Raw genomic sequence first — 27398 nt, forward strand, 5'->3', positions numbered from 1 at the left:
GACGTCACCCGCGGTTTGAAGTTGTGAGACGTCACTCGCGGTTTACATATTCGATGTCACCCGTCGGTTGAAGATGTGACGTCACCCGTAGTGTGACGCTATGACGTCACCCGCGGTTTGAAGTTGTGAGACGTCACTCGCGGTTTAATTAATCGATGTCACCCGACGGTTGAAGATGTGTGACGTCACCCGAAGTGTAAACTATGACGTCACCCTTCGTTATTAAAACGACGTCACCCTTTCGTTATTAAAACGACGTCACCCTTCGGAGTGAGTGTGTGACAACGACTCTTTGGTTCTATTCGGTAAAGTCACCGCGTAGGTAAAAAATTAAAACAACAAAAATCACGACGTTTCGGCCACAACACAAGCGGCCTTCATCGGGTGAAGGGACCGTACTGTCCAGCGGACAGCGCTTCACTCCAACGCTGTCCGCTGGACGGTACGGTCCCTTCACCCGATGAAGGCCGCTTGTGTTGTGGCCGAAACGTCGTGATTTTTGTCGTTTTAATTATTTTTTTTACCTACGTGGCGACTTTACCGAATAGAACCAAAGAGGGTGGATCCTTGCAGTCACGAAAGCTTCAAATCCAGGATTGTGTGACCACGAGGAGAGCGACACCGAGAAACGAGGAGCAGCAGCAGCAGGCGTCGTCAGGGTCGGCATTGAACCCTCAGAACCTCCTAGCCACCGTGCCGCCCCTGAAATGAACACATTAAACTCGCTAAAGGGGCCGCCATAAATGACGTCACGCACCTATGGTGGGGTCAGACATTTGTGACGATGTGTGACGAGAGAGGGGAGGGAGGGCATTGTGGGATTTTTATTTATTTGAAGCTTTCGTGACTGCAGTGATTTATATTCTTGGTTCTTTCGGTAAAGTCACCACCACGTAGAAGGGAAACAATAAAATAATAAAAATATATAAAACAATAACATTCTCACGACGTTTCGACTACAACACAACAAGCAATCATCAGCAGGTGTGATGATTGCTTGTGTCACCAGGTGTGATGATTGCTTCTTGTGTTGCAGTCGAAACGTCGTGAGAATTTTATTGTTTTATAATTTTATTTTATTGTTTTATTGTTTCCCTTCTACGTGGTGACTTTACCGAAAGAACCAAGAATATGAGAGAGGGGGGGTGAGAAATGTGACGTCACGTCAAAATGCGCAACTTTATAAATAACTATAGACAACACGTTCTACCTAATTAAATAGACTTTGTAATAAATGTTTTCCACCTACACCATCAGAGTGCAGCGCCACATTAAATACGCACTACAGAGTATGTGTGTGTGTTGTAGTTCTAAAGTTCTTACCACGTGCCACCCCTCCTACTAGACAGCTGCGAACAAAGAGCTTCATAGCTTATCGGATTCCTCCTGCTGCTGCACTCTAAATGCAACATTCTCCACAATGTAGGTGTTTAGGCGATCTAACACACGCCTCTCTCTCTCTATAAGGAACGAAACAGGTTGACTTCTACACAAATGTGGCTGTTGCCTAACGAAGCTGGTTGTGATTACTGGCGAAACGTCGTACTCAAGATAGAAAATGTTGTGGCTTGGCTCTCCAACACAACTGGTGTGCTGTATTAGTACACTATACACTACACTATACTTGTATACTACACTATAGACTAGTGCTGTACAAGTATACTACACTATACACTACACCATACACTGCACTATGCACTAGCACTGTACTAGTATACTACACTCTACACTACACTATACACTAGTGCTGTGCTAGTATACTACACTATACACTACACTATACACTACACTACACACTACACTATACACTAGTGCTGTACTAGTATACTACACTATACACTACACCATACACTACACTATACACTAGTGCTGTACTAGTATACTACACTATACACTACACTATACACTACACTATACACTAGTGCTGTGCTAGTATACTACACTATACACTACACTATACACTACACTATACACTAGTGCTGTACTAGTATACTACACTATACACTACACTATACACTACACCATACACTACACTATACACTAGTGCTGTACTAGTATACTACACTATACACTACACTATACACTACACTATACACTAGTGCTGTGCTAGTATACTACACTATACACTACACTATACACTACACTACACACTACACTATACACTAGTGCTGTACTAGTATACTACACTATACACTACACTATACACTACACCATACACTACACTATACACTAGTGCTGTACTAGTATACTACACTATACACTACACTATACACTACACTATACACTAGTGCTGTACTAGTATACTACACTATACACTACACTATACACTAGTGCTGTACTGTTGACGAATTGGCACGTTCTGTTTACGTGACAACCCTTACTAGTTGGCTGTGTCGGGTGGTGGCGGGTTTAACAACACAACATTTATATATTTACGCGATCAAACCCAAAAACAACTCTATGATGGATACTGCAGATTGTGAGTCTCAAGATTCTGGAGGGGGTCGAGGGGGAGGAGCCACAACACAGGGGGGGGCGTGGTTTACGTGCGAGCGCTGGCGTGGTTTTAGCGGGACATGGGCGTGGCCGGTCGAGAGAAGAGGCGTGGTTACGAGGGAGGGTGTGTTTGAGGGTGAGGGCGTGGTTTGGTGGGGGGGTTTGGTTTTGATAGGGGGGGTGGGTTTGAGGATGGGGGCGTGTTTGGGGTGGGTTTGAGGGTCGGGGATCGTGGTTTTGATTGGGAGTGGGTTTGAGGCTGGGGGCGTGGTTTGGGTGCGGGGGCGTGGTTTGTGGGGGGTTGAGGATGAGTGGGCGTGCTTTTGAGGGGCGTGGTCTGTTCAAAGGGGGCGTGGTTTTTGAGGCAGTCCCGCGCGACAGTCTCGCCGCGTCGGGGTTTTTTTTTGGCGCGCGCGCGCGCGCACTCTGCCCCGCTATCTCTCCTCTCAAATCGTGGTTCGTTATAATTTTTTTTTTAAATGCTAATTTAGTTCTTTAGTAACAATAGCTTCGCTTATCGTTCACCACGAGGAGTGTTTTCCCCCTTGCCCCCTCCTTTCCCATGTCCAACTTCGCCTCAGACGACGCCGTTTCGCCGCCGCCGCCGCCGCGCAGGTGAGGCGACTTTAGCGCTCCTCAACAAGGGCCGTTGCACCGAAACGTCGTCCGTCAATTGTTCGTTTCAAGGCGAACGGGACACAGATGGCCAGCACCCCGTGTAGCCTGTAACAACAGCGTGTTCGGGGCGAGTGATGCCGCCTGTAGCGAACGACAGCGGCGCTGCCTGTGAGGGCTGCCGCCGCCGCCGCCGCTGTGTGGGGTGTGGGGTGACCACCAGCTCGCCCGGCCGCCTTTGTCTCTCCCCTGTGGCGATGTTTGAACGCCGCACCGCCTCAGCAGGGCCACTCGTTTGAGGCCGAGTCGACCCAAGGGGGAGAGAGCCGCGCGACCGGCTGAGGTGAATCGTCACTTGGTAGTGGTTGTTGTTGGTAGTGGTTGTGGTTGGTAGTGGTTGTGGTTGTTGTTGGTAGTGGTTGTTGTTGGTAGTGGTTGTTGTTGTTGGTTGGCCGTGAGGGGGATTCGAACTTAGGTCGCTGGTGATGTTGTTGACATTAGCTTTAACGCACTCGCTACCAACGCATGAGCAAGCCGCATCTACCAGTGCTCGTCATAGTAACGTGGAGTGCGTGATACTGCTGCCGGGGTCTTCGTGCACTCGCTACCAACGCATGAGCAAGCCGCAGCTACCAGTGCTCGCCATAGTAACGTGGAGTGCGTGATACTGCTGCCGGGGTCTTCGTGCACTCGCTACCAACGCATGAGCAAGCCGCATATACCAGTGCTCGTCATAGTAACGTGGAGTGCGTGATACTGCTGCTGTTGTTGACATTAGCGCACTCGCTACCAACACATGAGCAAGCCGCATCTATTAGTGCTCGTCATAGTAACGTGGAGTGCGTGATAATGCTACTGGGGTCTTCGTGCACTCGCTACCAACGCATGAGCAAGCCGCATCTATTAGTGCTCGTCATAGTAACGTGGAGTGCGTGATACTGCTGTTGACAGTTGCTTTAGCGCACTCGCTACCAACGCATGAGCAAGCCGCATCTATTAGTGCTCGTCATAGTAACGTGGAGTGCGTGATACTGCTGCTGGGGTCTTCGTTGGGGCTCCAGGCTCTGAGTTGGTTTTTGGTGGTGGTAGAGGTGATGATGGTGGTGGCGGTAGTGTGGTGGTGGTGGTGATGATGGTAGTGTTGTTGGTGATGGTGGTAGTGGTGGTGGTAGTGAGGGTTTGACTGGTGATTGTGGTGGCGGTAGTGTGATAGTGGTAGAGGTGATGATGGTAGTGTTGTTGGTGATGGTGGTAGTGTTGTTGGTGGTGGTAGTGAGGGTTTGACTGGTGATTGTGGTGACGGTATTGTGATGGTGGTTGTGGTGGTTGATGGTGGTAGTGTTGTTGGTGATGGTGGTGGTCGTGAGGGTTAGGCTGGTGATGATGGTGGCGGTAGTGTTATGGTGGTAGAGGTGAGGATGGTAGTGTTGTTGGTGGTAGTGTTGTTGGTGGTGGCGGTAGTGTGATGGTGGTAGAGGTGAGGATGGTAGTGTTGGTGGTGGTGGTGGTCGTGAGGGTTAGGCTGGTGATTGTGGTGACGGTAGTGTCATGGTGGTAGAGGTGATGGTGGTAGTGTTGTTGGTGATGGTGGTAGTGTTGTTGTTGGTGGTGGTGGTAGTGAGGGTTTGACTGGTGATTGTGGTGGCGGTCGTGTGATGGTGGTTGTGGTGGTTGATGGTGGTATAGATGATGGTGGTTGTGGTGATGGTGGTGATGGTGGTGGTAGTGTTATTGGTGATGGTGGTAGAGGTGATGGTGGTGGTGGTGATGATGGTTGTGGTGATTATAGTGGCGGTGGTGATGGTCGTGTTGGTGGTGATGTTGGTGATAATAGACAACTAATATTGATATCGATATGGTGTCACAGCGGGCTTGGTTAGGATGTGGTCATTGTAGTGTAGGGGACCAGAGGGACATCCCTGGCGGACCTCAAAGTGAACGGGGAATGGCTCTGACTCCAATAATCCAGGCGTGCTCACCACCACCACCATCATCATCATAAAGGGTCTCCTCTGGTTGTGAGCAGGGAGATAGCAGTGCCCTACCTTATTACACACCAATTCAGACCTTATAAATCTCAACGTTCTTCCTACAAAGTCCCATCACAAGGGATAAACACAAACAGATAGACACAATATGTTGGTTGTTGCCCGCTATTGAAATGCCGCATGGAACCTGACAACTCAGTTTGCCTGTACAAGAACACGCCGCGAACCCTACGGGCTGACAGCTACGAGTCGGGGACCCGGAAAGCACGAAGATTTTACTCAGAGAGCCTTGGCCTTACTCATGTGGCATCATTGCCCGTGACCATGGCTAGTGAAGCAGAGGTGTAGGGTAGGTAGGTAAGGGATTGACACAGCCAATTAGTAAGGGCTGTCACGTAAACAGAATTGGCACGTTCTGTTTACGTGTGACCCTTACTAATTGGCCGTGTCGGGTGGTGGCGGGTTTAACGACGCAACATTTATACATTCACGCGAACTGACCCAGCAAAAAAAAACCCTGTATTATGGAGGTAATGTCCTGTTGGAATTCCCTACACCTCTGCTGTGGCAGATGGCCGGAGAATATGGCGTCTGTGCAGGGCACAGTCCCCTCCTTTACCACCTGGCCTAAAACCGCATTGGGGACTCCACAAAGCCTGACAAGGAAGGGGATGGGATGTTTACTAAGCCCTGGCACGACCTTTCCTGGCTTCACACTGAGGGAGGAAGGGGGAGATTGTCCTCCCTCCGAGGTAGTTTTGCAATCTGTGCTTTGCTTGCACTCCTCACTCCACCATCCACCTCCCACTACCACCCCCCAACACCATCACCACCCACCTCCACCAAATCTCCCCCCTCCGTGGTAACTGACCAGCGTGGTGATGTATGGTCAAATAACCCCCCCCCCCCACCGCCCCCTCCACAAGCCGCTCAGTACGGGGAGGCCCTCATCCAGCAGTAGAGTGGCATGAGGTGCGTGGTTACCGTGATCACCGCCCGCAATGCTGCTGCTGCTGCTCTCTCATTCACTCCATTCACGTCTCCATTCTCCCTCCCTCTCTCCCCTCTCTCCCCATCCCTCTCTCCCCTCTTCCCCTCTCTCTCTTCCCTCTCATGAATAATCAATGGCTACAGGGAGAATCCAGAGCCTTTTGTCTGGGGGGCCTGGAGGTAGGTGGTGGGTGCCTGTGGGTGGCCAAGCGGCTGATAGTATAGCTGGCTGCTGGGGTCGGTAGCGATTTGGCTGGCTGTTGAAATGGCTGGGTGACTGGAATGCTGGGTGGCCAAGTGGCTGGCTGCCTGAATGACTGAGCAGCTGGGTGACTGAATGGCTGAGTAGCTGGGTGACTGAATGACTGAGCAGCTGGGTGACTGGCAGGCTGAGTGACTGAATGGCTGAGTAGCTGAGTGACTGACAGGCTGGGTGACTGAATGGCTGAGTAGCTGGGTGACTGACAGGCTGGGTGACTGAATGGCTGAGTAGCTGAGTGACTGACAGGCTGGGTGATTGAATGGCTGAGTAGCTGGGTGACTGAATGGCTGAGTAGCTGGGTGACTGACAGGCTGGGTGACTGAATGGCTGAGTAACTGGGTGACTGACAGGCTGGGTGACTGAATGGCTGAGTAGCTGAGTGACTGGCAGGCTGGGTGACTGGATGGCTGAGTAGCTGAGTGACTGGATGGCTGAGTAGCTGAGTGACTGAGATGCTGGGTGTCTGAATGGTTGAGTAGCTGGGTGACTGACAGGCTGGGTGACTGAATGGTTGAGTAGCTGGGTGACTGACAGGCTGGGTGACTGGATGGCTGAGTAGCTGGGTGACTGACAGGCTGGGTGACTGGATGGCTGAGTAGCTGAGTGACTGGCAGGCTGGGTGACTGACAGGCTGAGTGACTGGATGGCTGAGTAACTCGGTGACTGCATGACTGAGTAGCTGAGTGATTTACAGGCTGGGTGACTGGCAGGCTGGGTGACTGAATGGCTGAGTAGCTAAGTGACTGAATGGCTGAGTATCTGGGTGACTGAATGGCTGAGTAGCTGGGTGACTGGATGGCTGAGTAGCTAAGTGACTGACAGGCTGGGTGACTGAATGGCTGAGTAGCTGAGTGACTGAGATGCTGGGTGACTGAATGGCTGAGTAGCTAAGTGACTGACAGGCTGGGTGACTGAATGGCTGAGTAGCTAAGTGACTGACAGGCTGGGTGACTGAATGGCTGAGTAGCTGAGTGACTGACAGGCTGGGTGACTGAATGGCTGAGTAGCTGGGTGACTGACAGGCTGGGTGACTGGATGGCTGAGTAGCTGGGTGACTGGATGACTGAGTAGCTGAGTGACTGACAGGCTGGGTGACTGGATGGCTGAGTAGCTGGGTGACTGACAGGCTGGGTGACTGGATGGCTGAGTAGCTGGGTGACTGGATGACTGAGTAGCTGAGTGACTGACAGGCTGGGTGACTGGATGGCTGAGTAGCTAAGTGACTGACAGGCTGGGTGACTGAATGGCTGAGTAGCTAAGTGACTGACAGGCTGGGTGACTGAATGGCTGAGTAGCTGAGTGACTGACAGGCTGGGTGACTGAATGGCTGAGTAGCTGGGTGACTGACAGGCTGGGTGACTGGATGGCTGAGTAGCTGGGTGACTGGATGACTGAGTAGCTGAGTGACTGACAGGCTGGGTGACTGGATGGCTGAGTAGCTCGGTGACTGGATGACTGAGTAGCTGAGTGATTTACAGGCTGGGTGACTGGCAGGCTGGGTGACTGGCTGAGTAGCTGGGTGACTGACAGGCTGGGTGACTGAATGGCTGAGTAACTGGGTAACTGGATGGCTGAGTAGCTCGGTGACTGGATGACTGAGTAGCTGAGTGATTTACAGGCTGGGTGACTGGCAGGCTGGGTGACTGAATGGCTGAGTAGCTAAGTGACTGACAGGCTGGGTGACTGGATGGCTGAGTAGCTGAGTGACTGGCAGGCTGGGTGACTGAATGACTGAGTAGCTGGTGACTGACAGGCTGGGTGACTGGATGGCTGAGTAGCTGGGTGACTGACAGGCTGGGTGATTGAATGGTTGAGTAGCTGGGTGACTGACAGGCTGGGTGACTGAATGGCTGAGTAGCTGGGTGACTGACAGGCTGGGTGACTGAATGGCTGAGTAGCTGGGTGACTGGCAGGCTGGGTGACTGAATGGTTGAGTAGCTGGGTGACTGGCAGGCTGGGTGACTGAATGGCTGAGTAGCTGGGTGACTGACAGGCTGGGTGACTGGATGGCTGAGTAGCTGAGTGACTGGATGGCTGAGTAACTCGGTGACTGCATGACTGAGTAGCTGAGTGATTTACAGGCTGGGTGACTGAATGGCTGAGTAGCTGGGTGACTGACAGGCTGGGTGACTGGATGGCTGAGTAGCTCGGTGACTGGATGGCTGAGTAGCTGGGTGATTTACAGGCTGGGTGACTGACAGGCTGGGTGACTGGATGGCTCAGTAGCTGGGTGACTGACAGGCTGCGTGGCCGAGTGGCCGACTGCATGAATGGCTGGGTGTCTCGGTATATATGCGAGTCGGTGGCTGGTCGGTCATCTGGTTGGCTGGGAGGGTGTTATGACTCGGTAATTGTGTAACTTACTGAATAGCTGGGTCACTGGCTCGATGGCCGAGCGAGTGTGCCGGGTGGCTCACTGCGTAGCCGCCTCACGGTGGTCGCGTGGGTGACCGGGTTACGAGAGTAGCCGGGTGCCTGCTTTGGTGGCAGGTTGGCTGGGCAGTTGCGTGGCCGATTAAATAATTCGCTGGCTGTCGAGTTGACCCGCCTGGCCTGAGCGGGGCGGGGGGAGGGTGGCTGGCTAGGTGGCTTTGCCCACTGTGACTGACTAACCGACGCGTTCGGTGGCTTGCCCCGAGGTGTCCGGGTAGGTGGTGCGAGTGTTTTGGCTTAGGGTGAGAGCGCCACAGACGGAGGGCGGGCGAGAGAGAGAGAGAGGAGGCGGGGAAGAGACGGACGCCCGGTCACATCAAAATTCACCTCCCGTCCTCTCATCGCCGCGTAAGCAAATCCCGTGCCGTGCTGTCCCACGGCGGCGGCGGCGGCGGCATCGCCAGCCGTCAAACCTTTTGTCCTTTTACATCGGGCCTCCTCCGGCCACTGTGAACCCCGGCGGGCACATCGATCGTCTACATCGCAGGTTTGGCAAAATAACCACGGAGCCGCCGCCGCCGCTGCTGCTGCTGGTGTAGTTGCTGCTGCTGTTGTAGTTGCTGCTCGTGTTGTTGCTGCTGCTCGTGTTGTAGTTGCTGCTGCTCGTGTTGTAGTTGCTGCTGCTGCTGGTGTTGTAGTTGCTACTGCTGCTGGTGTTGTAGTTGCTGCTGCTGCTGGTGTTGTAGTTGCTACTGCTGCTGGTGTTGTAGTTGCTGCTGCTGCTGGTGTTGTAGTTGCTGCTGCTGCTGGTGTTGTAGTTGCTGCTGCTGCTGGTGTTGTAGTTGCTGCTGCTGCTGGTGTTGTAGTTGCTACTGCTGCTGGTGTTGTAGTTGCTGCTGGTGTTGTAGTTGCTACTGCTGCTGGTGTTGTAGTTGCTGCTCGTGTTGTAGTTGCTGCTGCTGCTGGTATTGTAGTTGCAGCTGGTGTTGTAGTTCCTGCTGCTGCTCGTGTTGTAGTTGCTGCTGCTGCTGGTGTTGTAGTTGCTGCTGCTGCTGGTGTTGTAGTTGCTACTGCTGCTGGTGTTGTAGTTGCTGCTGCTGCTGGTGTTGTAGTTGCTGCTGCTGCTAGTGTTGTAGTTGCTGCTGCTGCTGGTGTTGTAGTTGGTGCTGGTGTTGTAGTTGCTGCTGCTGGTGTTGTAGTTGCTGTTGCTGCTGGTGTTGTAGTTGCTGCTCCTGCTGCTGGTGTTGTAGTTGCTGCTCCTGCTGCTCGTGTTGTTGTAGTTGCTGCTGCTGCTGCTCGTGTTGTTGTAGTTGCTGCTGCTGCTGCTCGTGTTGTAGTTGCTGCTGCTGCTGTTGCCAGTGTCTTAGCTGCTGCTCGTGTCATAGTTGCTGCTCCTGCTGCTGGTGTTGTAGTTGCTGCTGCTGCTCGTGTTGTTGTAGTTGCTGCTGCTGTTGTTATAGTTGCTGCTGCTCCTGCTGCTGCTGCTGCTGCTCGTGTTGTAGTTGCTACTGCTGCTGGTGTTGTAGTTGCTACTGCTGCTGGTGTTGTAGTTGCTCCTGCTTCTGCTGCTGCTGCTCGTGTTGTAGTTGCTGCTGCTGCTGGTGTTGTAGCTGCTGCTCCTGCTGCTCGTGTTGTTGTAGTTGCTGCTCGTGTTGTAGTTGCTGCTGCTCGTGTTGTAGTTCCTGCTGCTGCTCGTGTTGTTGTAGTTGCTGCTGTTGTTGTAGTTGCTGCTGCTCCTGCTGCTGCTTGTGTTGTAGTTGCTGCTGGTGTTGTAGTTGCTGCTGGTGTTGTAGTTCCTGCTGCTGCTGCTGGTGTTGTAGTTGCTGCTGCTCGTGTTGTAGTTGCTGCTGTTGTTATAGTTGCTGCTGCTGGTGGTGTTGCTGCTGCTGCTCGTGTTGTAGTTGCTGCTGCTGTTCTTCTAGTTGCTGCTGCTGTTGTTGTAGCTGCTACTGCTGCTCGTGTTATAGTTGCTGCTGCTCCTGCTGCTGCTGCTCGTGTTGTAGTTGCTGCTGCTGCTGGTATTGTAGTTGCAGCTGGTGTTGTAGTTGCTGCTGCTGCTGGTGTTGTAGTTGCTGCTGGTGTTGTAGTTCCTGCTGCTGCTCGTGTTGTAGTTGCTGCTGCTGCTGGTGTTGTAGTTGCTACTGCTGCTGGTGTTGTAGTTGCTGCTGCTGCTGGTGTTGTAGTTGCTACTGCTGCTGGTGTTGTAGTTGCTACTGCTGCTGGTGTTGTAGTTGCTGCTGGTGTTGTAGTTGCTGCTGCTGCTGGTGTTGTAGTTGCTACTGCTGCTGGTGTTGTAGTTGCTGCTGCTGCTGGTGTTGTAGTTGCTGCTGCTGCTGGTGTTGTAGTTGCTACTGCTGCTGGTGTTGTAGTTGCTGCTGCTGCTGGTGTTGTAGTTGCTGCTGCTGCTGGTGTTGTAGTTGCTACTGCTGCTGGTGTTGTAGTTGCTGCTGCTGCTGGTGTTGTAGTTGCTACTGCTGCTGGTGTTGTAGTTACTACTGCTGCTGGTGTTGTAGTTGCTGCTGCTGCTGCTGGTGTTGTAGTTGCTACTGCTGCTGGTGTTATATTTGTGGCTGCTGGTGTTGTAGTTGCTGCTCCTGCTGTTCGTGTCGTAGTTGCTGCTGCTGCTGGTGTTGTTGTTGCTCCTGCTGCTGGTGTTGTAGCTGCTGCTGCTGGTGTTGTAGTTCCTGCTGCTGCTCCTGCTGCTGGTGTCGTAGTTGCTGCTGCTGCTGAGGTCGTAGTTGCTGCTGCTGCTACTCCTGCTGCTGCCACTCCTGTTGATTTATTTTAAAACCAATTTTTTTTACGGGAAATTCTCAGTCCCAAAAAAAAGATTTCCCGGCGCTTTGTCCCCGGGGCGATTTAGAGGTTGGATTCGTGACGCCGACTGCGTCACTGCACGGCTGCTCCTGTCATTTCGCCGCCACGTCCCTTTATGCATGGGTTTTTCCGTGGGGGTGGAGGGGGGGTGGCTGGGAGAGACGTGGGATAGACGTGGGAGAGACGTGGGAGAGACGTGGGATAGACGTTGGAGTGATATGGGAGGGATGTGGGAGAGACGTGGGATAGACATTGGATGGACGTTGGATGGACGTGGGAGAGACGTGGGAGAGACGTGGGAGAGACGTGGGAGGGACGTGGGATAGACGTGGGAGAGACGTGGGATAGACGTTGGAGTGATATGGGAGGGATGTGGGAGAGACGTGGGATAGACATTGGATGGACGTTGGATGGACGTGGGAGAGACGTGGGAGAGACGTGGGAGGGACGTGGGATAGACGTGGGAGAGACGTGGGATAGACGTTGGAGTGATATGGGAGGGATGTGGGAGAGACGTGGGATAGACATTGGATGGACGTTGGATGGACGTGGGAGAGACGTGGGAGAGACGTGGGAGAGACGTGGGAGGGACGTGGGATAGACGTGGGAGAGACGTGGGAGAGACGTGGGATAGACGTGGGATAGACGTTGGAGTGATATGGGAGGGATGTGGGAGAGACGTGGGATAGATGTTGGATGGACGTTGGATGGACGTGGGAGAGACGTGGGAGGGACGTGGGATAGACGTGGGAGAGACGTGTGAGTGATATGGGAGGGACGTGGGAGAGACGTGGGATAGACGTTGGATGGACGTTGGATGGACGTGGGAGAGACGTGGGAGAGACGTGGGATAGACGTGGGAGAGACGTGCGAGTGATATGGGAGTGACGTAGGATAGACGTGGGATAGACGTTGGATGGACGTGGGAGAGACGTGTGAGTGATATGGGAGGGACGTGGGAGAGACGTGGGATAGACGTTGGATGGACGTGAGTGATGGGAGAGACGTGGGAGAGACGTTAGATAGACGTTCGATGGACGTGGGAGGGACGTGTAAGTGATATGGGATAGACGTTGGATAGACGTTGGATAGACGTTGGATGGACGTTGGATGGACGTTGGATGGACGTGGGAGAGACGTGGGATAGACGTGGGAGAGACGTGGGAGAGACGTGGGATGGACGCTGGATGGACGCTGGATGGACGTGGGAGGGACGTGGGAGAGACGTTGGATGGACGTTGGATGGACGTGGGAGGGACGTGGGAGAGACGTGGGAGAGACGTGGGATAGACGTGGGAGAGACGTTGGATGGACGTTGGATGGACGTTGGATGGACGTGGGAGGGACGTGGGAGAGACGCGAGATGCATTTGGTGAATTTGCGGCCGCCGTTTGAGCGCCGAGCCTCGTCGCTGGCGTCGTTTCTTCTCCGTGGCATCGTTCTTTGCGTTGAGCCAGGAGCGATATCTCACGGAGAAAGGGTCCCTTTGCCTTGTAAATATCTAGCAGTTTACGAGCATTGGGTTCAATGTGGAATCTTTGTGCCTCTCTCTGCGAGTCTGTGGATATCTGTGCCGGTCTGCTGGCCCTCTTTGTGGGTCCGCAAGTCTCTGTGTGAGTCTGTATAAATCTGTAGGTCTCTTTGTGAGTCTGCGGGTCTCTGTGGGAGTCTGGGGTCTGTATAAATATGTGGGTCTCTGTGTGAGTCTGTGGGTGTCTCTTTCTGTAGGTCTCTGTGTGAGTCTGGCATCTGCATAAATCTGTGGGTCTCTGTGTGAGTCTCTGGGTCTTTGTGTCTGGGTCTGCGTGAGTCTGTCATTAATTGTTGTGTTGTGTATTATGTATAACAGAGAGCGAGAGGGTCCTTGCCCATAAACAAACATCTGGCACTTCATCGCCAGCATTTGTTCGAGCAAGCCTGACGCTCCTGATGAAAAACTGGAATGTCGAAAAAGCCGGTCCAGAGTTTTGCTTTTGCTGATCCAACGCTGCTGCTGACATTAATGGACACTCTCGGAAGGAAGGTCGGGATGTGTAAAGAAAACATTATTGTATTTGTTTTTGTGGATGGACAGCTGTGGGAAGTAGGCACGTGTCGTCGGATTATTTATTTGTTTGTTTGATGGGAGTCTGCTGATAAACTGTGAAAAACATAGTTTTTATTTTATGGGGTAAGGCCCCCACTGAGCTGACTGTAGTTCTTTTTCAGAAGCGACCTGGCCAATGATAGCTCAACAAAGTGACTGATGCGTCGTGTAGGAATTCATAGTAGGAGCCAAATACTCTCAGCGTTTGATGCGGATTCCAAATGTGGAGGGGAAAAACCGGAGGACCCGGAGAAAAATCCGCTTGGCCACCACGGGGAGAGAGAGAGAGAGACACCTAAGCAGCAGCAGCAGGCGTCGTCAGAGTCGGGATCAGAACCCACGACCGCCTGCACACCAGGCGAGGTAGTTAACATCCCGCCACTGATGATGATGATGATCAGAGAGACACTTAACTCCAAATACACAGCAGCAGCGTCAGGCGGCAGGGTCGGGATCAGAACCCACGACCGCCTGCATACCAGGCGAGGTAGTTAACATCCCGCCACTGATGATGATGATGGTGATCAGAGAGACACTTAAACTCCAAATACACAGCAGCAGCGGCAGGTGTCAGGGTCGGGATCAGAACCCACAACCGCCTGCACACCAGGCGAGGTAGTTAACATCCCGCCACTGATGATGATGATGGTGATCAGAGAGACACTTAAACTCCAAATACACAGCAGCAGCGGCAGGCGTCAGGGTAGGGATCAGAACCCACGACCGCCTGCACACCAGGCGAGGTAGTTAACATCCCGCTACGACGATGATGATGATGAGAGACACCCTAACTCCAAATATACAGCAGCAGCAAGCGTCGTCAGGGTCGGGATCAGAACCCACGACCTCCTGCACACCAGGCGAGGTAGTTAACATCCCGCTACGATGATGATGATGAGGGACACCCTAACTCCAAATACACAGCAGCAGCAGCAGGCGTCGTCAGGGTAGGGATCAGAACGCACGACCTCCTGCACACCAGGCGAGGTAGTTAATATCCCGCCACTGATGATGATGATGATGAGAGACACCCTAACTCCAAATATACAGCAGCAGCAGGCGTCGTCAGGGTAGGGATCAGAACGCACGACCTCCTGCACACCAGGCGAGGTAGTTAATATCCCGCCACTGATGATGATAATGAGAGACACTTAAACTCCAAATATACAGCAGCAGCAAGCGTCGTCAGGGTCGGGATCAGAACCCACGACTGCCTGCACACCAGGCGAGGGTGGCTTTGTTATAATTTGTATTGCTGTAATTCCACTCCCGCTGGACCCTGCGGAGCGTCACCGAGCCTCTCCAAGTCTCCACTCGTGGGAGGGTTCCGCCAAGTTTCGGACTCGGGAGGGTGGAGAGCCACGTCAGCTGCTGACTGCTCTGTGCGGAACAATCCCAGTTTTTGCAACGTCTGTGTAGTAAAGTAAAATAAAAACACCGGAGAGACCTTTCTAGCTGATCGGATTCATCCAGAACCAACAAATATCGTGACTGCCGGCGCCACGGCGGTCTTATAATAACGATGACGACGACGACGATGATGACGACATTCATAACGCGGCAGATATTGCAGACAAGTCGGAGCAGCCCTGAACCAAGCTCAAGACGGCGAGAAAGAATGAGGAAGAAGATGGAGAAGGAGGAAGGAGGAGAAGGATTAAGGAGAAGGAAGGAGAGGGAAGAAGAAGGAGAAGGAAGGAGTAGAATGAAGAAGGAAGGAGGAGTAGAAGGAGGAGGAGTTGAAGGAAGGAGGAGTAGAAGGAAGGAGGAGTAGAAGGAAGGAGGAGTAGAAGGAAGGAGGAGTAGAAGGAAGGAGGAGGAGAAGGAAGGAGGAGGAGAAGGAAGGAGGAGTAGAAGGAGTAGAAGGAAGGAGGAGTAGAAGGAAGGAGGAGTAGAAGGAAGGAGGAGTAGAAGGAAGGAGGAGTAGAAGGAAGGAGGAGTAGAAGGAAGGAGGAGTAGAAGGAAGGAGGAGTAGAAGGAGGAGGAGTAGAAGGAGGAGGAGTAGAAGGAGGAGGAGTAGAAGGAAGGAGGAGTAGAAGGAGTAGAAGGAAGGAGGAGTAGAAGGAAGGAGGAGTAGAAGGAGGAGGAGTAGAAGGAAGGAGGAGTAGAAGGAGGAGTAGAAGGAAGGAGGAGGAGAAGGAAGGAGGAGAAGGAAGGAGGAGTAGAAGGAAGGAGGAGTAGAAGGAAGGAGGAGGAGAAGGAAGGAGGAGGAGAAGGAAGGAGGAAGGAGAAGGAAGGAGGAAGGAGGAGTAGAAGGAAGGAGGAGTAGAAGGAGGAGGAGTAGAAGGAGGAGGAGTAGGAGTAGAAGGAAGGAGGAGTAGAAGGAAGGAGGAGGAGAAGGAAGGAGGAGTATAAGGAAGGAGTAGTAGAAGGAGGAGGAGTAGAAGGAAGGAGGAGTAGAAGGAAGGAGGAGTAGAAGGAGGAGTAGAAGGAAGGAGGAGTAGAAGGAGGAGGAGGAGTAGAAGGAAGGAGGAGGAGAAGGAAGGAGGAGTATAAGGAAGGAGGAGTATAAGGAAGGAGTAGAAGGAAGGAGGAGTAGAAGGAAGGAGAAGGAGAAAGAAATCCGTGGAAGCCCGGCTCCTCTTCATTTCCCGGGGCTCTGCCTCTCCGAGTCCTTCGTCGCGTTTTCGCGAGGGGGCCGCGTAGGCATTTCCGCTGCCGCCGATGGATCTCCGTATTTGAGAGCACGCAGGGCGCACGCGTACGCACAGCGGAGACAAAGGTGTCCCCGGTGTGGAGCCTTGGGGGCAAAGCGCCGTTCGCGAGTAGCGCCGACGAAGGCCGGCACGGCCCCTCAACGAGGCAGGCGGCGTGGCCGCCCCTCGTCTCCCCGGTGCTGACACACCGCATCGGGCACAGGGACGGGGCAGGTTCCAGAGGTCTGTGTTCGTTAGTCGATTAGTTCGCAAGTCCAACTTTGCTCCTGTCGATTCCAAACGCGTTGTACGGCGTGTACACGAAACACGGGGAATGGCTTTAAAAGTTGTACAATTTCCTGTAGACGTAGATGCCACTGGTTCTTCACGTTTTGTAGATGCAGATGCCATTGATTCTTCACGTTCTGCAGATGTAGATGCCACTGGTTCTTCACGTTCTGTCATTGTAGATGCCACTGGTTCTCCACGTGGCGTCAACATGACATACGGACCAGGTTTGTTCGTATCTCTAAAAGTCCACAAGTCGAATGTTCGTAAGTATAGGAGTCCTTGTACTCGGTTGAGGCTGAGTCGGCATACACGGAGGCACAGGAACCGGATTGAGATTCTCGTCACCGACGTTGGCAGCCATGAGCCGGAATCCAACTCGGTTGGCAGGGTTCATGTTAGTGCAGTGCGCGAACCACTTTGCCACCGCTCCCCACGACCACATACGCACGCACACGCTCTCGGATGCATACAAGGCAGGCAACAGTCCCCCGTGTAGCCTTAAGAGACTTTTGGGGCAAGTGCTGTTAGCGAGCACCAACGGAGGCCGGCACGGCGCACGAGGTGGTGGGCTATCAGCAACGCGCCCGGCCGCCTTTGTCTCCTTAGTGGCGACGTTTACTACACACCGCAGCAGTTACTCATTTGAGGCTGAGTCGACCTAGGGGAGGCCCAGGACCGGTTCGGATAATCGTCACCGGTGTTGGCCGTGAACGAGAATCGAACATCGGATGCCTAGGTTCGTAGCGCAGCGTAGCGCGGACCGCTACGCCGCCGCTCCCCATCCACACTCACACATGCGTACACACACACACTCATGCGTACACACACACACTCTCTCTCGCGTGCGCACGCACACACAGTCGGGTAAGCTGCCAGACCGTGATTGCTGGGCAATGTTGAGTGATAGTGATACGTGCCTGCAAGGCTGAGGAGAGCGTCTGCATTGTGCACTGCGCTCATTGTATCCCTATAAGTTCTCCTGACGCAAAGTCTCGTGTTTTGACTGGCTCCGGTGGTGTGTGTGTGTGTTGCGTGTGTGTGGTGTATGCTGCGTGTGTGTGGTGTATGTAGCGTCTGTATTGCGTGTGTGTGGTGTATGTTGCATCTATGTTGCGTGTGTGTGGTGTATGTTGCGTCTATCTTGCGTGTGTGTGGTGTATGTTGTGTCTAGCGTGTGGTGTGTGTGTGTTGCGTGTGTGTGGTGTGTGTGTGTGGTGTATGTTGTGTCTAGCATGTGGTGTGTGTGTGTTGCGTGTGTGTGGTGTATGTTGTGTCTAGCGTGTGGTGTGTGTGTGTTGCGTGTGTGTGGTGTGTGTGTGTGGTGTATGTTGTGTCTAGCGTGTGGTGTGTGTGTGTTGCGTGTGGGTGGTGTGTGTGTTGTGTGTGTGTCTTGCGCGAGTTTGTGTGGTGCACATGACGCAGTCGTTGTCACAGCATGTCATGTAGGGCAGTCTGTGCACAAACGGCACCCTCCCTCAGCATTTCGTTTGGGAGATCATCTCTACCCGGTGCCTTTCCTGGTCTCAGGCTCTGGATCGCCTTCAGTACTTCCTCAACAGATGGCACCTCAGGCAGCCACTCACAGGGGGTGACTTCTTCTAATGTTTGAGGCTCCGCAGCCTCAGCAAGGTCATCCCCACTTTGGCCCACGATGTTTTCCAGGCTGAGGGATTTCCCCTCCTCCAGGACCTCACAGAAATGCTCAGCAAATCTGCAAATGTGTTTCTGGGGGTCGGAGATTGGATCACCGTACTTTCTCCTAATGATGGTAATAGGTGTGGTGCTGCAGGTTACTTTTTGATGGAATTAAAGAGCGATTTGTGATTGCGGGCCACTGAGGCAGACTCCATCTCCTCAGCAACCCGCGACCACCAACCATCCTTGCAGCGCCTCACGGCTGTCCGAACCTCCGTGCGAAGGCTACGGTAAGCCTCCTCGTTCTCTGACGTGGGATGCTGTAGACGATGAGAGTAGGCCTGTCACTTTTTCTCAGCCAGCCTGAACACCTCTGTCAGCCAGGGTCTCTGAGGACCATGTACCCAAAGCATCCATTGCTGCTGCATGAGCCACAGTCCTAAACCTCGCTCATTTCCCCTCGACAACAGGAGTGGGGGACGATGCCAACCCCAGCTGCAAGCGATGATGAAATTCTCGCTTGCAACTCTCATCAGCTAGCTGAGACCATGCTACTGTGGGTTTGAATGGGGTCCTGGGTGTACACCCACCACCAGAGTGGAAGAATGGCAGGCACATCTTACAGATGACAAGTCGATGGTCAGAGGGTAAATCAGCTCCACGATAGGTCCTGGTGTAAAGAACATGAGCCCGCATCCGCCGTTCTGTCACTATGTAGTCCATCAGATGTTCTTGCTTGGACCCAGCATGCATCCATGATGTTGTGTGGATGCGCCGATGCCGGAACAGCGTGTTGGTAATTACAAGCCCATGGGCTGTACGGAAGTCTAGCAGACTTCTACCGTTGTTATTGAGCTGATCTGGACCATGTCTCCAATCACTCCAGACCAGGTGCAAGCATCATTACCAACTCGGGCATTGAAGTCACCCTACAAGATGACTCTATCCTGAGGGGCCACTTTAGCCAGCGCCTGTGACAGGAGGTCATAGAAGGCATCTGACTCATCGGCCTTGCCTGCATGCCTCCACGGATGTTCGTCTTCTGTGGGGGCATAAGTAACCATGACCACCACTCCTTGCCTCTGGTTGATGGGAAGGCGAGCTCAAGGTAGCCTTGGGCTTACAGCTTCCCACACATCACCGCCACGCTCCCACGCACCCTTCATTATTTTGTTCAGAAGAAGAGCCACTCCCTGTTGTTTGGCAGTCTCCTGCCCCGAGTAGAGGACTGTCCACCCCTCTTGGTGGCCGGAGCCAGAGCTGGTCCACCGGACCTCCTGAATACCACAGAGATCCAGGCGGTACCGGTCCAGCTCCCGACAGAGGAGTTGCAGCCTCTCCCCCGCAGTGACCATTCGAACATTCCATGAGGCCATCCGTAGTGGCTTTTTGTTGTTTCTGGAGGAGCCCCGAGGGTAAGGATTCAGTCTCCTGGCTCCACCAAATGGGGTTTGGCCAGGAGACGTCATAGACGCCTGTCTCCCCAGGGCCTCCAGCACAAGCTTAATACATTTTTTTACCTCGTAGTTTAGTGGTAGTTAAATTGAAGGTGGAGGGGTTACCAGCCCCTCGCACCCATCCAGAGCCCCCATTTGGCCACTGTGGTGGTTACAAATGCCATGAAGGGAAAGGCCAATCTACATTGGCCCACCCTCCCACGGCACTGCCCACCACAACGTTGCCGTCCAGCACCACGAGGAGGTAGGGTGTTGTTTTTGCCAACGAAAACACACACACAACACAACAACAACAACCGCCATTCGCCACTAAGTGATGGTGACGTCACCACGGCACCTGTGCCAGGCCAGGTACATTTTGACGCCACGTGTGTCGTGGAAGGCTCGCCGCTGGCAGGAGGTCACGGGACAGACCCTGCAGGTGCCAATGGGTTGGCTGATTGAGATGACTGGCAGATGCACCACCAGCTGTGCCCCTTACTGTGCCTACTCGCTGCGCTTTAGCCGCCCGGCGCTCCGCTCGTTGTTGTGAACGTCGCTCCTGCCTCAGACTGCCCAGCAGCAGCAGCGTCCTTCACGAGCCTCCTCCACAGAGGTCGTTTTTGGCTGCTGGTTACCGGCCATCGGCAAAGTCCTTCTCTAGCCCGTGCCACATTCACAAATGCGCACACACACACACGCACAAACTCGCACGCGTAAACGCACGGCGTACCGTGCGTATCACTTCAAAACACAGACACTCCCCCATACTTACATAATTTTACTTGTTAACATTTTGTTTAAGGCGCAGCAGACCCAAGACGGCTTCAGAGTGCCATACCACGTCGCGTTTAGCTCACCGCGCCTGCGAGCACCTGCCATGTGCACACGCCAAACGCACACACAACGTACACGCACACACCCATGACGCACACACCCATGACGCACACACCCAACGTACACACGCCCAACGCACACACCCATCACGCACACACCCAACGTACACACGCCCAACGCACACACGCCCAGCGCACACACCTGAACACGCACTCAACGTACACGCGCCCAATGCACACACACCCAACACGCACACCAAGACTCGCCCAATGTACGCACACTCAACACACACGCAACCACCCCTATCCCACCACGTGCTCTTCCCCTCGCTCCCCAGGATGCCTCTCTCCCCTCGCCGCTGAACCTTCGCCGGCTCCATGAACTCCCCCGGCGGCGCCGGCGACGGCGCCGGCGCCCTCCCGGACTCGATCCGCTCAGCCGGGGAGGACGAGGACGAGGAGGAGGAGGAGGAGGTGGGGGGCGAGGCGGACGGAGACGCCGCGGGCGGCGCCCGGCGACGAGCGGCGTCCCGCGACCCTCCCGGCGACGGCGCCGACGCCGTCGCCGGCGGCGGAGGCGGCAGCCGCCTCAAGCGCCTTCTGGTGCGTGCCAACCCGGTGGCCGCCATCTCGAACCTGCTGGAGAGCCGGCGCGCCCGCGCCGCGCTCGGGAAGAGCCGCACCCTCGACGGGGGACTCGACGGCGCCGGCGAGGGGGCGAGCGACGGCGCGTCGCTGCACAGCGGCGCCGGCACCCTGGAGGGCCGCGGCGGAGGGCGCCGCAAGAAGAGCCGGCTGGTGGCCTCGCTGAGCTTCGCCGGGAGCCCTCGGCAGGCCGACGCGGCGCCGGCGCCCGGCACGGCCGACGCGGCCGGGGAAGAGACGGCGCCGGCGGGGAAGAGCAAGGCCAAGAGCTTCCGCCGGCTCTTCGGCCTGCGCCGGAGTAAGAAGGGGAAGGAGGGCGGCGGTCGGTGCGGCGGCGACGACGGCGCCGGCGATGACGGCGGCGGTGCCGTCGCCGACCTCGATCGGAGGCCGACAACTCCGGCGCGAGCACGGCGGCAACCGGCGCCGCCGTCCGCTACCGCGACGACGACGACGACGATCGTCATTTCGGTGACGACGCCGGCGTCGAGGGCCGTGGCGCCGGCAACGCCGTCGCCGGCGCCGCCGTCGGCGCCGGGGGCGGAGGGGGAGACGCGGGAGGGGTCGGAGCTGTCGTCGGACGGGCTGAGCGCGCTGTTCGGCGACGTGGCGTCCCTCAAGAGCTTCGACTCGCTCACCGGCTGCGGCGAGGGCTTTGCCGACGACGACGACGTGGAGGTGCCGCTGGCCCTTGCCGCGCCCGGCGACGGCGCCGGCGGCGGCGGCGCCGGCGGCGCCGTGTCGTCGTACCAGGGCGGCGGGGAGGGCATGGCAGCGCCGCCCATCCTCGCCGAGCCGTGGGACGACGACGACGACGACGACGACGAGGTGCCCGCGGTGGCGGCGGCGGCGGCGGCCGGCGTCGCCCCGGCGTTCGCGGCGCCGAGCGGCGCGGAAGCCGGCGCCGCCGCGGCGGCGCCGGCTTCCGCGGAGCCGGCGGTCGAGCGTTTGGCGGAGCCGCTGAGCCCGCAGAGCGAGCTGCACTCGCAGCAGACGAGCGACGAGGGCTACTGCGAGCTCGCCACGCCCGGCCCGGACGACGATAGCTGCGCCACGGACTGCGGGCGCGGTTCCTCCTCCTCCTCGTCGTTCCCCGCGGCCGCCGCCGCCGCCGCCGCCGCCGGTGCCGTCGGCCGCGCGGGGGGCGGCGGCGGCGGGAAGCAGCGGCAGGGAGGCGGCGGCGGCTTCCCGCGAGACACGTACAGCGGGGACGCTCTCTACGAGCTGCTGAGCGACCAGGAGGAGGAGGAGGAGGAGAGCTGCGGCCTCACCACCCCCTTCTCCGACGACGAGCCGCCCCAACAACAACAACAACAGCCGCAGCCGCGGCCGCACCTGCAGGCGCCGGCCGGCGCCGCGGTGACCGCCGCCCCCGCCGCCGCCGTGTCGGCGAAGCAGCAAGGACGCAGAGACGAGTGGCTCGGCGCCGAGGAGGTGGCGGCGCCGGTGCCGGCGGTGCCGCGTCCGTGCCGGGCTGGGGACGCGGTCGTGGTTGCGCCGAGGCGGAGGGCGGGGGCCGGCAGCGATGGTGGCGGTGGCGGTGGGGGAGGCGGTGGAGGTGGAGGGGTTGGGGGGCTGGCCCCCCCGCGGCAGGGGGAGCGCGACCGCAAGGTGCTCACCCACCCACTCACCCGCCCGCCCGCCCACTCACTCACTCACCCACTCACCCACTCACTCACCCACCCACTCACTCACCCACTCACCCACCCACTCACCCACCCACTCACTCACCCGCTCACCCACTCACTCACTCACCCGCCCACTCACCCACCCACCCGCCCACTCACTCACCCACCCACTCACTCACCCACTCACTCACTCACCCACCCACTCACCCACCCACTCACCCACCCACTCACCCACCCACTCACCCACCCACTCACCGACCCACTCACCGACCCACTCACCGACCCACTCACTGACCCACTCACCGACCCACTCACCCACCCACTCACCCACCCACTCACCGACCCACTCATCCACCCACTCACCCACCCACTCAATCACCCACTCACTCAACCACTCACTCACCGACCCACCCACCCACTCATCGACCCACTCACTCACACACTCACTCACCCACTCACTCACTCACCCACCCACTCATCGACCCACTCACTCACCCACTCACTCACCCACCCACTCACCCTCTCACTCACTCACCCACTCACCGACCTGCTCACCCACCCGCTCACCAACCTGCTCACCCACCCGCTCGTCGTGACTACGTCGACGATGATCTTGACGATGATCTTGACGATGATCTTGACGATGATCTTGACGATGATCTTGACGATGATCTTGACGATGATCTTGACGATGATCTTGACGATGATCTTGACGATGATCTTGACGATGATCTTGACGATTACAATGACGATTACAATGACGATGACGATTACGATCACGATGACGATCACGATGACGATTACGATGATCTTACGATTACGATGATGATTACGATGACGATTATGATGACGATGATCTTGACGATTACGATGATCTTGACGATGACGATCTTGACGATTACGATGACGATTACGATGCCGATGTTGATGACAATGGTGACGATGTTGACGATGCAGGCCATGTCGGAGGTGTAGGACGAGGTGAGCATCCTCCGTCCCTCGAAACGACGATGACGATGTTGATGACCATGACGATGTTGATGACGATGTTGATTACGATGACGATGTTGATGACCATGACGATGTTGATGACCATGACGATGTTGATGACGATGACGATGTTGATGACGATGACGATGTTGATTACGATGACGATGTTGATGACGATGTTGATGACGATGTTGATGACGATGACGATGTTGACGACGATGACGATGTTTATGACGATGTTGACAATGACGTTGCAGGCCGTGTCGGAGGTGTAGGACGAGGTGAGCATCCTCCTCCGTCCCTCGAAACGATGATGACGATGACGATGTTGATGACCATGACGATGTTGAGGACGATGTTGATTACGATGACGATGTTGATTACGATGACGATGTTGATGACGATGTTGACGACGATGACGATGTTGACGATGTTGATGACGATGTTGATGACGATGACGATGTTGATGACGATGACGATGTTTATGACGATGTTTATGACGATGTTGACAATGACGTTGCAGGCCGTGTCGGAGGTGTGGGACGAGGTGAGCATCCTCCTCCGTCCCTCGAAACGATGATGACGATGACGATGTTGATGACCATGACGATGTTGAGGACGATGTTGATTACGATGACGATGTTGATTACGATGACGATGTTGATGACGATGTTGATGACGATTTACATTATGAGACCTCCTTTGCCAGTTACAAGATATAGTAATAGGTTTCACCCTTTTAACTGGCACAAAAACTGACACCTTTATTCAAGGCATCATGTTTGCAATAACCACAACACAAGCAGTCAAAATGCAAACAAAAAAGACAACTCTGATAATAATATGCACTGTCCTTGAATTTGATTGGTCCACACCCGAGACGGCTTTCTTTAGAGCCCTTTAGTCTCCACTGGTGTTGGACCAGAAGACGCCAAAAGGCGTACAACTCAAAAACAGCGCACTATCAGAGTATTGAGGGCTTGGGGTGAGCATTTACATTATGAGACCTCCTTTGCCAGTAACAAGATATAGGAATAGGTTTCACCCTTTTGTTACTGGCAAAGGAGGTCTCATAATGTAAATGCTCACCCCGAGCCCTCAATAACTCTGATGGTGCGCTGTTTTTGAGTTGTACGCCTTTTGGCGTCTTCTGGTCCAACACCAATGGAGACTAAAGGGCTCTAAAGAAAGCCGTCTCGGGTGTGGACCAATCAAATTCAAGGACAGTGCCAAATATCATTATCAGAGTTGCCTCTTTTTGTTTTCATTCTGACTGCTTGTGTTGTGGTTATTGCAAACACGATGCCTTGAATAAAGGTGTCAGATTTTGTGCCAGTTAAAGGGGCGAAACCTATTCCTATATGTTGATGACGATGTTGACGATGACGTTGACGACGATGTTGACGACGATGTTGACGATGACGTTGCAGGCCGTGTCGGAGGTGTGGGACGAGGTGAGCGACCTCCTCTGCCCGGCGTGTCGCCGCGTGCTCGCCGCCACGGGCGACTGCTCGCGCTGCTGCTCCGACTGCCTCCTGCTGGTGCGCAACGTCTACGGGCCGGCCAGCTTCTCCTCGCGCCAGCCACAACAACAACCGCAGCAGCAACAACAACAACAACAGCCACAACAACAACAACAACAGCAACACCACCACCAACACCAACAGCAGCAGCAGCAGCAGCAGATTCCGTACGGCAGCAGCGGTGGCGGCGCCGTGGCGGTGCCGGCGTCCAGAGACGGCGCCGCGGCGGTGACGGCGGCGGCGGCGCCGACCGTCACCGTCTCGTCGTCATCGTCGCCTTCCTCTCCCGCCCTCCCCCCCCGCCCCTCCTTCCTCCCGCTGTGGCCCGGCGGGGCGCGGGCCCTGGCCGGGTCGACGCCGTCGCTCGCCAGGGCGGCCTCGCCGGCGAGGAGTCGCGCCGCCGGCGACGCCGCCGGCGCCGGCGACACCGCCGCCGGCAACGCCGGCGACGACGGTCGGGTGACGGCGGCGTCCAAGTTGAGGCCTAAGGGCAAGGCGCTGCAGTGGGGCCTGCTGAGCCAGGGCTCGGTGTTGAGCCTGTGAAGGGGGCGCGGTTCCCGCGGCGCCGGCGCCCCGCCGCCGCCGCCGCCGCCGTCGCCGGCGCCCCGCCAAGCCTGGGAAGGCCGAGCGGGGGCGGTCCGCCCCCACCCCCCTCGCCGTGTGTCCGTCTCTCCGCGTAGAAACTCCACGGGCGTAGAGAGCGAGCGAGCGGTGTTTTTGTAACGCGCGCACCACCGCCTCCGTGGCCCGCGCGGCCGGCGGCGGCGGGCGCCGGCGGTTCGCCGCCGAGCGCGGCTCTGCCGTGCCGGCAGAGCCGCGCTCGGCGGCTCGTCGGCAGCTTTGAGGCTCGCTCGATCGACCTTGCCGGTGAACTGCCCGCAGTCTGTGTGTGTGTGTGCGGTGTGTGCGGTGTGTGTGTGTGTGTGCGGTGTGTGTGTGTGTGCGGTGTGTGTGTGTGGTGTGTGTGTGTGTGTGGTGTGTGTGTGTGTGTGGTGTGTGTGTGCGGTGTGTGGTGTGTGTGTGCGGTGTCTGTGTGTGTGCGGTGTGCGTGCGGTCTGTGTGTGTGCGGTCTGTGTGTGTGTGTGCGGTGTGTGTGTGTGGTGTGTGTCTGTGTGCGGTGTGTGTCTGTGTGCGGTGTGTGCCTGTGTGCGGTGTGCGGTGTGTGCGGTGTACGGTGTGTGTGTGTGTACGGTGTGTGTGTGTGTGTGTCTGTGTGTGCGGTGTGTGTGTGTGCGGTGCGGTGTGTGTGCCCGCAGACGTTCGGAATCAACGATCGGTTTCGACGTGAAGCGTCTCATCGGCAGCAGAGTCGGGTCTCGCTTGATGAACCGATGGCCGAGCTGTCCACGATGCTTGTCGGCAAGGGACCGGCGATCGTCGTTCAAGCGCCTCATCGGCAGATGTTCGGCATCGCTTGAACCATCACGGAACTGCCCAGATGTTTACGGGCCGGAGACGGTCACTGATAAGACACGGGGGTCGGACTTTAAACACAGAACACAATCGCACACAACACCAACGAGTCATCTGCTTCGTCGATGGAGAACGTCGGTTACAGAACAACGAGCAGGCGACGTCCTTCCACGCTGAGCAAATAAAAGTATCTCCTTGACACATCTCGTCAGCCGTTCGGACCTTCCTCCCCGCATCTCATCGGCAGCAGAGTTGTGACCGTCCATAAGCGCAACTCTGCACCGCGTTTCAACATTGAGGGTCTCATTGGTTGTGTTTTGCGTCTGTCCCCTTCGTGCGTGTCTCTCTCGATTAGTCTGTGCGTTAGACGGCCTGTCTTGTCTGCACTGTCCGTGGGTGTGTGTGTGTGTGGTGTGTGTGTGCGTGCGGTGTGTACGTGCGGTGTGTGTGCATGTGGTGGGTGTGCATTTGTGTGTGCGGTGTGAGCGGTATGTGTGTGTGCGGTGTGTGTCCTGTGTGTGTGTGGTGTGTGTCCTGTGTGTGGTGTGTGTCCTGTGTGTGTGGTGTGTGTCCTGTGTGTGGTGTGTGTCCTGTGTGTGTGGTGTGTGTCCTGTGTGTGTGGTGTGTGTCCTGTGTGTGGTGTGTGTCCTGTGTGTGTGGTGTGTCCTGTGTGTGTGTGTCCTGTGTGTGTGGTGTGTGTCCTGTGTGTGGTGTGTGTCCTGTGTGTGTGGTGTGTCC

General features: G+C 55.7%; 1 protein-coding gene across 4 annotated transcripts; it reads left to right on the forward strand.

Annotated features, from left to right (window-relative positions):
* Positions 1–2798: 2798 nt before the first annotated feature.
* Positions 2799–26863, forward strand: LOC116956726 (uncharacterized). Of its 4 annotated transcripts, none has more exons than XM_076063677.1 (4): positions 2799–3111; positions 8991–9132; positions 20800–22717; positions 25155–26863. In XM_076063677.1, exons 3-4 carry the CDS (start codon positions 20840–20842, stop codon positions 25788–25790), a joined length of 2514 nt encoding a protein of 837 aa, XP_075919792.1. In that variant the 5' UTR covers positions 2799–3111; positions 8991–9132; positions 20800–20839; the 3' UTR covers positions 25791–26863. The 4 variants fall into 4 exon arrangements, with proteins under 4 accessions (XP_075919792.1, XP_075919791.1, XP_075919790.1 ...); XM_076063676.1 differs by having other exon boundaries at positions 2800–3111; positions 9003–9132; XM_076063675.1 differs by lacking the exon at positions 8991–9132 and having other exon boundaries at positions 2810–3111.
* Positions 26864–27398: the final 535 nt, after the last annotated feature.

This window comes from Petromyzon marinus, unplaced genomic scaffold (assembly GCF_048934315.1).
Source record: "Petromyzon marinus isolate PM22_M1 ecotype Great Lakes invasive population unplaced genomic scaffold, UKy_Petmar_22M1.pri1.0 PM_Scaffold_17, whole genome shotgun sequence".
Taxonomy (NCBI): Eukaryota; Metazoa; Chordata; class Hyperoartia; order Petromyzontiformes; family Petromyzontidae; genus Petromyzon; species Petromyzon marinus.